This window comes from Apis cerana, linkage group LG8, assembly GCF_029169275.1.
Source record: "Apis cerana isolate GH-2021 linkage group LG8, AcerK_1.0, whole genome shotgun sequence".
In the NCBI taxonomy this organism is placed as follows: Eukaryota; Metazoa; Arthropoda; class Insecta; order Hymenoptera; family Apidae; genus Apis; species Apis cerana.
The window spans coordinates 3535320-3547583 of record NC_083859.1 but is presented as its reverse complement, the minus strand read 5'-3'; the positions used below and the strand labels follow the sequence as shown (position 1 = coordinate 3547583).

Here is a 12264-nt window from a genome sequence, read left to right as displayed (position 1 = left end):
CAAATTACATCTCTGTTTACTGAGGGGGGATCGAATGCAATGCACAATAAACTATTTAATCCTGAATTGCTCATAATATAATACATTTCACGTTAAACAGAAGTAAAAGCTTAGAGCTTAAACTCGCATTAAATATAAATTAGATAAATTATAAATTTATAGAAATCTATAATTTATTGAAGTTCAATAAATGAATCAAATCAAAATCAATACAAATAAATAAGTAATAAAACGCAAATATAATTTAAATGTTGAATTTTAATGTAATAAAATAGTGTTTGAAAATTATCGTTAATAATTTCATAATTGAAATATAATTATTAATTAAAATTATGTCAAAAATCTTTTGTTTCAGTGACTATACAAGCAGACAGAATGGGCATTATACCGCGGAAATTTACGAGATTCTTGATTTCCTCTGAGCCCGAAAGCGAAGAAGACACGGCAGAAAGCGGTATCTTTGATCTCCAAGATGATTTGTTAACGAAATATTCGGAAAATTGTCCGAATACTGTTGTAGAAATGTCGATGGTGTCTAAAGAAGAAATTTCCGTGGCCTGGACCAGTCCTTCCGAAGGTAGCGGTTGCATATTTATCAGGTGAAGGGATATTTTAATAACAAGCATGAAAATGGAACATATTCTTGCATGAGAGATGTAACAATGTAGTTAGAAAATATTGCAATAATCTATCCGCTATGCAGCTTTCAAAATCACTGCAAAAATAGATCAATATTCCTTTATTCCTTATTCAATAATATCCATTTAAATGCAAAACTTATAAAGAAAGATGAAGGTTATAGATTTTTTAATTATTAAAAATAATTAGAAAATAATTCATCTTTCCAATTTCCAGAATAATCTTCGTTTTCAATAACTTCAATCAACAAATTCTTTTTTGCCTATTATAAGGAAGGATGAAGATCAAGTTATTTGATTATCATAAAAGCTAGTCTCAAGAGTGATTAAAAAAATGTTGCAGTTTAATAACATAACACCTAACATAAAGCTTTCTTTTGTCTATTATTAAAGAAAAAGTTAAGATTATAAATTTTCTGATTATAATAACTAATCAAAAAATAATTGAAAAATATCAATTCAAAACTAACTCGTAAATCCATCTCGAATTAATACAATCTTGAGGATATTGGTACGATAACATAAATATTCTTCCACTTGTTCTTCTCCTATAGGGCGACGATATTTGAAACGCCTGATACATGGTATATGGACGATCCGAATTTAGTCTTAAAGATATGTCAAGACTCGAAAGCTGAGGCGGATAACCAAGGACCAGTTCTGAATGAATGCTGTGCCTGCGAGGAGGCGAAGTACGAAGTTACTTTCGAGGGACTTTGGTCTAGAAATACTCACCCCAAGGCACGTGAGAAAGAAAGAGAGAGAAAGAGCATGACAAATAAAATCGACAAACAGAAATGCATAGAACCGATATCGATCCATCGCATTTAAACGTCGACGTGATACGTTAAAGCTTTCGAATGGTCGTTGAAATCAAAGAGATCGTTTTTCTTTTTTCAATTTATTTTTTCTTTTCTCGTTTCTTTTTATTCTTTTCCATTATAAATCTAAGGAAATAACTTGTATCCCTTAGTTAGAATGAAGTTTTGGATAAAATTTTATTTTCTTTCTTATATTAATGGTTTAATAATGAATTAGAAATGAATTAATAATAGAATTCTTGTCCAATTTTAATCATGAAATGTACAAATTGTTGATTTCAAGAGATATGAATAATTCTATAATATTTATTAAAGTAATTCTATATAAATATAGATTTAATTTTTTAATTTTATTTACACATATTGTTACATATTATATAAGTACAGCAGTCACATATATTGATATATAATTAATACTTTGTTTTTATATATTTTAATAATTTATTTTCAATTGAAAACTATAGAAAGAAAATTTAATAAATAATAATAAAATATTTTTTTAAAGGTAAAGATTTTACATCTTTTACTTCATGTAGTAGCTAAAAAATATCGTTTTAATATATTAAAATTGAAAAGATGAAGATCTAACAAGATCTTTCAATAACAGTTTTTTAATAAGTTTTCTAACAAGAAAATATAATCATAAATATACAAAAAAATATCTTTACAAGTTTAGTTTTAAAACTTTTCATTTATAAAAATTAAAAAATATAATTTATTCAATTTCTCTCAAGAGATTTTCAATTTATTAATTTTAAACGAAACTTTGGAAATAAAATGAAAAGGATATTATTATGTATTATCTCGAATATCGAGACATATGAGAATTAAGAGGAATTATTTCAATTCCAATTCTTAACAAAGAAAGGGGATGCTATTTTATTGATGTAGGAATTGAGTTACCTTATAATGTGGAAATGGGTCAGAAAAATGTTCCATAAAACTTTCTTTCAAGTTGAAACAATGTAAAACTCGTATTGTATAACAACATTATAGAAAAACGTTATTATCACTAGAAATGCATCTGTGGTGCATTTATTTTAACGATTTTCGATATTCGGTCAAAATAATATAAGAGATATTTGAAGAGATTCATCTATTTAACTCGAGATTATTGAAAAATTAAAACTAATAAATATACATAAATATACAAAGTTTTACATGTATTATTATATATTGCATATATATATATTTTATTATTATTCAATTTATTATTCATCGAAATATATGATCGTTCTTTTTAATGATCTACTAAAAAAGTTTAAGATTGTTATAAGATTAAATATGCGTTATGATTTTTTTTATAAAACTTTGTTTATTTAAAAGTTCGTTTTAAAAGTCTTTTATATTTTTAAGTATATGATATTAATAAAAATATTTCTATTTTTAATATTTTAAATATTTCTATTTTGATAAATATTTATACGAATGATCAAATATTTTTTTAAATTAGATTTTCTTTGTTTTTACAGGATTTTCCTAGCAAAGGATGGATCATTCGATTTTCAGATGTCATTGGAGCATCACACACAGTAGATTATAGATTTTGGGAATACAATGGCATGGCTAGTACTGGTTTACAACAAGTGGCCGAATTTGGATTAACCAGGAAATTAGAATCCGAATTAAAGAATCAAGTACAATTTTTTATTAAAATATTTAATAATGTTTTCCTTATTTTTTTAACACAAATTAAAAGTCATAAATTTTTATTGATCTAAATTAATTTTTTTATTTAAGAATATAGAAAAATATATAATAATAAGAAATATAATAATAATTATAATTATTTTATAATGGGAATTCTTTATTTTAAATTATAAGAATTTAATTAAAAAATTAATTTTATTATATTAAATTAATTATTATTAATGAATATTAATAAAAATATTTTATTTTCCTATAGAGTGATCATATTAGGACTATAATCAAAGCCAGAGGAATAAGTTATCCCAATGTTACTGGTAAAACTTTCGCAGTCTTTCGCGTTGACCAGAAACATCATCTTATGTCTTTGGTGTCCATGATTGGTAAGATTATTTCATGAAGTAATATATTTTTTAATTTATACTTATTTATATTTATATTTATTTATAATTTCTTTATAAATAAATATTATTTATAATATTTATAATATAATTATAATTTATGGTATAATTATTAATAAAATTTAAATCATTAAATTTTACAATAAAATAAATAATGACAAATTATTTAACTATTTAGTAAAAAATGTAATTTGTAAATTGGTAGTACCATTTTGAAAATATTTCAAAATTTTAAAAAATTTTGTATATTCCAATGTTCAAATATATCATAATGAAATAATGAAGTTTTTCTTTAAAATATAAAATATAAAAACCTGATTTTATAGATCCTTCACCGGATTGGATAGTCGGAGTTTCAGGTTTGGAGTTGTGTCTAAGTAATTGTTCGTGGATTGAACATAAAGAACTTAATTTATATCCATATGACGCGGGTACTGATAATGGGATCACATACTTGGTAAATAACATTTTCTTCATAAATAATTTACTTTACAAAATATTTAATACATCTCTAAATATTTTCACAATATAATTTCTCGTTTTATTTCATCCGCTTCATTTATTATCAATAAATAAAAATAAGGAGCAAATTTCTATAAGAAACAAATGACAAGAAATAATGAAAAAATACAAAAAAATAAGATAAATTGAATAGATTTGCAAATAATAGAAGAAATTTTCCTGAAAAAATATATAATATCGTAATCTAATGTATGAAACTCGAAAGAAGATTCTTTTAGGAGATAAAAATGATGAACGTCAACTCTGAGAGAATTTCATAATAAATTCGAGGCTTCGAGCTTAACAATAGGGCTGCTGCGAATCATTGACGATGTTGAAGTGAATATGTCTGTGACAATTTTCCGGCCGATCAGAAATTTTCCTCGTCGTTGCGCATTCTCCCGTTTTTCGATTTCCTGAAATCCAACATTCCCTTTCCTCTATTTGTGTTTTCATGATAAAGATTCATGAATAAAAAATATAGTCTATAACATATATTGTAACATAATTATAAACAGAAGCGATTTATTAAATTATTGAAAGAAATATATTTTTTAATTGGCAATAAATAGAAAGAAAATTAGTAATGAATAGGAATTTTATTTATTCAATATCAATAAAAAATTTAAAATCATATTTCTTTCTATATCTTTTTATATAAAATATAAATAAAATAAATAATAAGATAAAATAGAATAGAATAGAATAAATAAACTTTCTTTTGCGTTTCTAGTCACCAGATTCACCAACAGAGCCACAAGAATCCATTCACCGAATAACTTCGAGTTATCCGAATGATTCGAGATCTCCCTTTTATGATCCTTCTGGTTTAGATATGAAACCTCTTGCCAGGCTTTACTTGAATCGACAAAGACTTTATGAGAAAACCTGTGAGGAGGCTCCAGGGGATGCAATGAACACAGGTACAACCGGCAAAAAACGCAGAGACAGCAAGTATTGTTTTTTTTTTTTATTTTATTTTCTACTAATCATAGAGATATATATGGATTGTAATAATTTATTATGACAAGATTATGTTTTCATATTATGTCTTTAAATAATTTTTAATATATTTTAAATATTGTTTATTTTTATTTACTATTATATTTATATTTTTTTGCATTTTTTCTAAAATTTTTATTTAAAAAAATACTATAGATAATATATTAGTCACTATTTATAAAAAAATTTTATTAACACTCTCAATAACTAATTATTTTCATTATGTCATAATAATAATAATAATAATAATAATTAAAATTTTGCTAAATTAACATTTAATTATTATTTCTAAATATCTCGAAATTTATAAGAGGATTTTATTACACTATTATCGTAAGATTTGTAAAAGCGTTTATGCAACACAAATACGCGAACACATTTCCAGAGGCGACAAGCAATATAATTTTTGACGTATGCAGAAGCCTGTAAAGTGACATCATGGGACTCTTGGGAGGCTTGTTCTGTGACATGCGGTCGTGGCATCCGTCTTAGACAAAGATTCTACGAGGACAAAGCTGCTGCGACGCAGAACAAGTGCAACGTCACTCTAACTAGCAGGGCGAAGTGCCAGGGAGAGAGCCCTCACTGGTAATTGCTGATTTTATTAAAATAATTAATGAGAATTATTAAAATTATTTTTCTCTGATCAATTTTTTATTTTTTTAGTTTTAATTTTGAAGATTCATCGAATAATCTCTTTATATTAAAAAAAAATTAATTTCGAACATTGGAAAATATAATAAGATTTTTTATTTTGCAAATTTCTCTTTGAAATTCATGTATTTTAAGATTTTTTAAAAATTTTTTAAAAAATTTTGTTACTTTGAAATTTTTAAATATAAAAAAGAGATTTTGTGAACTGAATTATACAGGATTTTTCTTGGAAAAAATTCGTCGAAAAAGTTAATAATTTATCCAGTAATTATAATTTTATAAAATATACGATATTGTTATTTAAATTATTTAAACTGATATACAAAAATTTTATGAATTTATATTTTAGTTCAATATCCAATAGTATCTTATAGTACAAAAAAATTTAATAAATTTAATAAATAATCAAAAATTTTTAATTCAAGAAATTCCAAATATTAGATTATTAAAAATCAAACGATTTAATACAAAACTTTCGAAATATTCTCCACTCATATTAAATCGATTTTATGGCTAAGCCGATATTCAATTTGGTTCAATTAATAACAATTTTAACTTGATTTTCCAATAATTTAATTTGATTAATTCGAGTCTCCAAAACAGTTAAGTCCGTGATGCACTTGCAATTTAAGAATCAAAATCATAAGGAACACAGGATTGAACGTACTCACAGTTTTATAATATAGACATAATATAAACTTGTTGGAATTTTAACGAACCTGCATTGTGTCGTAGCAATGTTACTTTCAACTCGTTTATACCAACTCGTTAAAATCCCAAGGACTTATATTCATCAAAAGTCTTTGGAAAAAGCACTACCGATTCTATGAATTTCATACGAGGATTATCAATCCTATGATTTCACGAAAAACTTTTCAAATTTTTCACTTTCGTGTTCACATGGAAAGAAAGAACTAAAAACAATAAATTATTAAATTAATTATTCGTTACAGCAACAATAGAGGGCGAGATGCAGGTATTCTGGAGACAGAGAAATGCGCGTTACATGATTGGAGTAGTTGGAGTTCCTGCAGTGCAACTTGCGGGGACAGCCACAGGACAAGATCACGAAATTTCAAGTACAAGAAACATCTTAAAGAGTGCAAATCAATCCCTGACGGACCGGTACTTCAAGAAACAATTGCTTGCGAGTACGTTCCATGTCCCGATATGGATAAGGACGAGGTAAGCGAGTCGGCTAATCAGGAAGAGGAAAATGAAAATAATGATGAACAAGACAGTGATAATGAAGAAGATTACGAGGGAGAGGCACCGGTGATGGAGGTAACTGAGAAATGGCAGCAGGTACAGAACCTAGTTTACGACTTATTAATCGATAATTAACTAAAAGAAATGTCGCAAAGCACATATAACTTTTGGCTATAATTTCATTGAACAGAAAACAGAACGAGGAAATTATCTAAAACATGGAAAAAATATCATTTGCTAATTGAAACTGCTTGTATGCAAATTAATGATTACTTGATAATAGTAAAATATAATTTTGAAGTATATTGAGTGATTCTAAATGAATACACATATAGCTCTGTTTAAAATGAAAATAGAAGAAAAAAATATAATAAATATAATAAAATATAATATAATAAAATTTTATGCTTTAATAATTTTTTTATCATTTTATCATATGATTTTCTATACAAATGCATCACATTTGCAAAATGGAAGGAAAATGCATGAAGATTATATACGATATAAACAAATCTATAATATTTATAATTTTAATTAAAATTTAATTAAAATTTAAATAAAATCTTAAAAAAAGATTAATATCTATTAGATCTATATAAATATCTATATAAAAAAATATCAACAAATAAATAAATTTGCTATTATTTGCGTACAAGTATCCTTAAATTTTCACTGAAATTTCAAAATGTTATAATTAGATTTATTTATTATAAATAACAACTATTAAATAACAAAATTTTTCTATTGTATTTTCAGTTGTTTGCTTAATTTTATTTTTAAGAAAATAATTTTCAAATAATTGAATTTATAATTTATAAAAATTTATAATTTATAAAGTGACTTGCAATTATTCTATGTATACGATATTTCCCATGATGAAGAATAAATTAACTCGTTCTAAATTATTAAATTATTAAAAAAATACTTAACACATAGAGAATAAAACAATTGACTTTATTTTTTATATAAAATAAAGAATTAATAATGAAATTAAAAATTTATCAAATATAATTAAATGAAAAAGGAGACAGTTGTTTTATTCTCTTTTTTTGTCGAATAACAAAAATAGTCAATTCATTCATAGAGATTATTAACAAATTATTGAATTTGATAATCATAGTAATAACAATATTATACGATATTCGAATCATTAATAATCTCGAATTGTTCAGAATAATCGTTTCATGTAAATCATACCTGCACCATTTCTCGCAATCTATCTATCCATAATACTGGCATCCTCACGTAAGTCGGAAATTAATTTCAAATGTTAAAAGTTACCAAATTTTCTTGTATATAAGATATATTTTATATGTAGTTTTAATTAAAATTAATAATAATTTAATTACCAATTTATTTTTCTTAATAATTTGATATATTTCATTAGTTTAAAACCAAATAATTAATATTTACACGAATTAAAATAAATTCAATCAAAAATATTATTTTTTAAATATTTCTTTATGAAAAATATTATTTATTATTATTTTTATTCCAACGTTTGTCGATTTTTATTATTTATTTAAGAAATTCATTCATATGTGTACCTATATTTATTAATATTTTCCATTTTTCTTTATTTATCTTTATATAAAAAATTCTTTTTATTGGTTATCATTTTCATTTTTCTTCCTTATTTATAATATTGATAATATAATAGAAATGATTCATTTTATTTCTCATTTCACATTTCATTTAATAACACATTTTTTATCATCAAATAATATTTTAATATTATCAAATTTTTAATAAATGCAATCGTTCCTATTTTATTTATACATTATATTCTTGCGACGTGTTATAACATTTTGTCTTAACATATAATTTTAGAAAAAAAATAAATTTATTTAAAAAACTAATGCTAATTAATTAAAATTTTAATCAATCAATTTCAATCACGTAATATTTAACTCTTTATACTTTATATAATTATATAATATTAATTAAAAATAATTGTCATCCAAAATAAGTTAATAATAATATTAAAATTGATTTCTAATTAAATATTGAAAATTAATATTATTAATTTAGAATTATTTGTTAAATAAATCGAATTACATAAAATTAGATAAGAGAAAGTGTAAAGGATTAAATAAAATTAATATTTTTCAAACAGAAATTTAATTTGTTAATTTTATTTATTTTTTAATCAGAATTGCCCTGAAGAACGTTATACCCAATGGTCCTTATGGTCTCCCTGCAGTTCTACCTGCGGCCCTGGCATACAATTAAGATTCAGACTCGTGAAAGAGGGAAATATAGGGAGCTATGACGAGAATTTAAATCGTGAAGAATGCAAACGACAACAGGCTACATGTGTAGCCAGCATTCCAACGTGTAATATTACAAAAGAAGAAGCAGAAAGTAAGAAAGTTGAAAAATATTTATTGAACAATTTTTAATTCATATTAAAAGCAAAATTAATTTTTAAATATGAAAAAATATATTTTTATAATATTTCTTGATAATCTAAAAATTTTTACATAATTCTTTCTAATCTAAAATTGAAAGAAATAATATTCTTATTTTATTATTATAATATTAAAAAATCAAAAAAAAAAAAAATTGTAAAAAAATTGAAAAAAGATTAATAAAATAAAATTTAGATTAAAATTTTAAAAGAAATAAAATTTATTTCTTATTTATTTTTCTTTATTATATTTACCATAAATAATATTAATTTCATAAATTAATTTTATTAATATCCATTAAAAATCCTGAGAAATTCTACTATTTTATCGTGTAAGATTTTGTTGTTATTATTATTTTTTTTCTTTTCTTCAGTTTTCAAATTATATTCTATTATAAGATTTTTTAAATAATTTTCTAATAATATATTTTAAAAATAAATATTATAATAATTAATAACATAACGTTTTTCTTATTTTCTTAAAAAAAAAGAATAATAAAAGATAGAATAAAAAGTAAAATCTTTTTCATTCTCTTTTAAATTATATTAAATATATTAAATTATATCCATATTTTCAACCCTTTTATCGAGATTTTGATTGTTTTTTTAAAATTACATCAACCCTTCATATAAGCGATAATAGCAACTCATAATCTTAGAATATAAATTTATTGATATTTGAATCAATTGCAATTAAGTAGTATAGCATGTAACACTTGAATTGCGATTTTACAAGATCAATGATAATGTCTTATAATTATCAATTTATTTTATAAATATTAACTGCTTTTTTAATATTTTTTTTCATAAAATGCAAAAATAAAAATTCAAATTAAATTAAGTGATTAAATTAAGTTAATTTATATCATTATTTTAAATATCGCGAATATTCATGAGGATAAAAAAATAAATTATATATATATGTATTATTTTTTAGAAAATATGCATTAGAAAATATTAAAATATTATCTTTATAAAAATAAGAAAAGAAAATTATAAAAATAATATTATTATTAAAATAATGAGATTTTTTTTCAATATCATGAAAGAAAGAAAAATCTACAATTGAATTAATTTCAGAGATCTGCAATGAACCAATGAAAAAAGGACGATGCAATAGTAACATCATACGTGTATATTTTGACAAACAAACGGGTCAATGTCGTAGATTTAGTTATTCCGGCTGCGATGGAAATCGAAATAATTTCGAAACTGAAAAATATTGCAATGAGATTTGCAGTGACTTTCAGAGTAAGTTTCATAATTTAGCCTTTTTTTATTTATCATTTTATTTAAGAATTTATTAATAATCGAAATAAGAATTATTTAAAAGATAAATTAAAACTTTGACATTTTAACAAATTTTAACATAAATTTTTTTTATTCTTCTAATTTCAAACTAACTCAAGAATTTAAATTTCTCGTAATTAAAAATAATAAATTAATTATTTAAAGATTATCAATTTGCGTTTTTTAAACAAAATGTTTACTATTATTTTATGCATGCTTGCTTATAAAACAAATGTAGGAGAGTCAAGGGGAAATATATCGACTGTGATGAAAAATTATAAGGTATCCCTCAGCAGTGTTCTCAGTTATCACATACCTGTGCAGGGGCAACGCAGCATGAAGACAAAGCGAGCTCATCATGGTGATGCTAATTAGCTTACTAGCAAATTGCATTAATTTATATTAATTTTTAATACTATAAATTATATCAATCTTTTTAGTCTTAATTTTGATTTCTATAAACAAGAATTTATTATTTTTTATATATTTTGTATACTTTTTTTTTATTAATTTATATATATTTTTTATTTATTCATTTATTTATTTTATTTAGAAATAAAAATTATTATAATATTATAATTATTATAATTATTATAATAATTCAAAATAAAAAATTATTTTGATCATTTAATTATGAAAAAAATTTAATTTTTTCATTATAAATTTCAAAATAATTTGATTAAGTATTATTATTGAATATCATTGAAAATTAATTATTGAAAATTTATATTAAAATAAATAATTAATAATTTCAATATTATTTTAATGATAGTTTCATTATCAGAAAAATTTTTAAAATTTGTATGTTTTATATTTTGTTTTTCGTTTTTATATCTGTATAATGAATATTGAATTTATTTTTCTTAATATTGAATTTAATGAATTTCTGTTTATTTGAAATTTTTTTTGTTTTTTTTTTATATTATATACATGTTTTTTTATAATAATGTAAATAAAATATCTTCTTGCAGAGAAATTAAAATTCAAAGGCATACAACCAGATAGTCAAGTGATAGAATCATCTAATATTGTGAAAGATGTCGATTGTCAAATATCCAATTGGAGTAATTGGTCTGCATGTGCAGGATGTCGTGGGTACACTGAAAGTACAAGACAAATTCAGGTAAATAATTTTTTTATATTTATAATCTATGAATCTTTTTAAAAAGTGCTAAGTCTATCTAAACATAGATATAATCTAAATTATGTAATGAGAATAGTGTTATTTTTCGAATTTGCAATTCAAATTAATTGTAATCTATTTTTAAGAATGATTTTTAAAAAATCAATTTTTATAAAAAAAATTTGGAAAAATGTATAGTAAATATTTTAATAAAATTTATAGTTTATTATATAAGAATGAGTATAATTTTATTTGATTTATATAATTTAGGTATATTCTAAAGGCAATGGTAAGAAATGTCCGCAAAAATTGCATCGCAAAAGAAAATGTCATAAAATTCCACCTTGTTGTAAGTATTACTAAAATAATTTGATCAAATTTATTTATAAAAATTAACTAAATAAAATTAAAATTCGCAGCTTTACAAGGTGATGAACTAAGACGACGTATATATCGTGATCGATATTCGGGAAGAGAAGAAAATCAAAGTAAGTATTGATTAATTATATAATTATTATTGTATAATTGTATAATTAAAATTGTATTATTCTTTATTATGTTAAATAAT

At 22.5% G+C, this 12264-nt stretch overlaps 1 protein-coding gene across 12 annotated transcripts in view; it reads left to right on the top strand.

Moving 5' to 3' along the window:
* Positions 1–12264, top strand: part of LOC107995349 (spondin-1) — a 35043-nt gene that overhangs the window by 20071 nt on the left and 2708 nt on the right. For 4 of the 12 annotated variants that reach the window (XM_017052807.3, XM_017052810.3, XM_062078121.1 and 1 more), the window contains 14 exons: positions 356–599; positions 1193–1379; positions 2932–3096; positions 3366–3489; positions 3834–3964; positions 4742–4958; positions 5430–5598; positions 6618–6969; positions 9027–9237; positions 10364–10534; positions 10812–10934; positions 11545–11696; positions 11967–12045; positions 12116–12184. In XM_017052807.3, coding sequence (XP_016908296.2) covers positions 356–599; positions 1193–1379; positions 2932–3096; positions 3366–3489; positions 3834–3964; positions 4742–4958; positions 5430–5598; positions 6618–6969; positions 9027–9237; positions 10364–10534; positions 10812–10934; positions 11545–11696; positions 11967–12045; positions 12116–12184 — 2394 coding nt within the window. Of the gene's footprint in view, positions 1–355; positions 600–1192; positions 1380–2931; positions 3097–3365; positions 3490–3833; positions 3965–4741; positions 4959–5429; positions 5599–6617; positions 6970–9026; positions 9238–10363; positions 10535–10811; positions 10935–11544; positions 11697–11966; positions 12046–12115; positions 12185–12264 lie in introns of those variants that run through there. The other 8 variants (XM_062078120.1, XM_062078123.1, XM_062078118.1 and 5 more) reach the window with 7 other exon arrangements.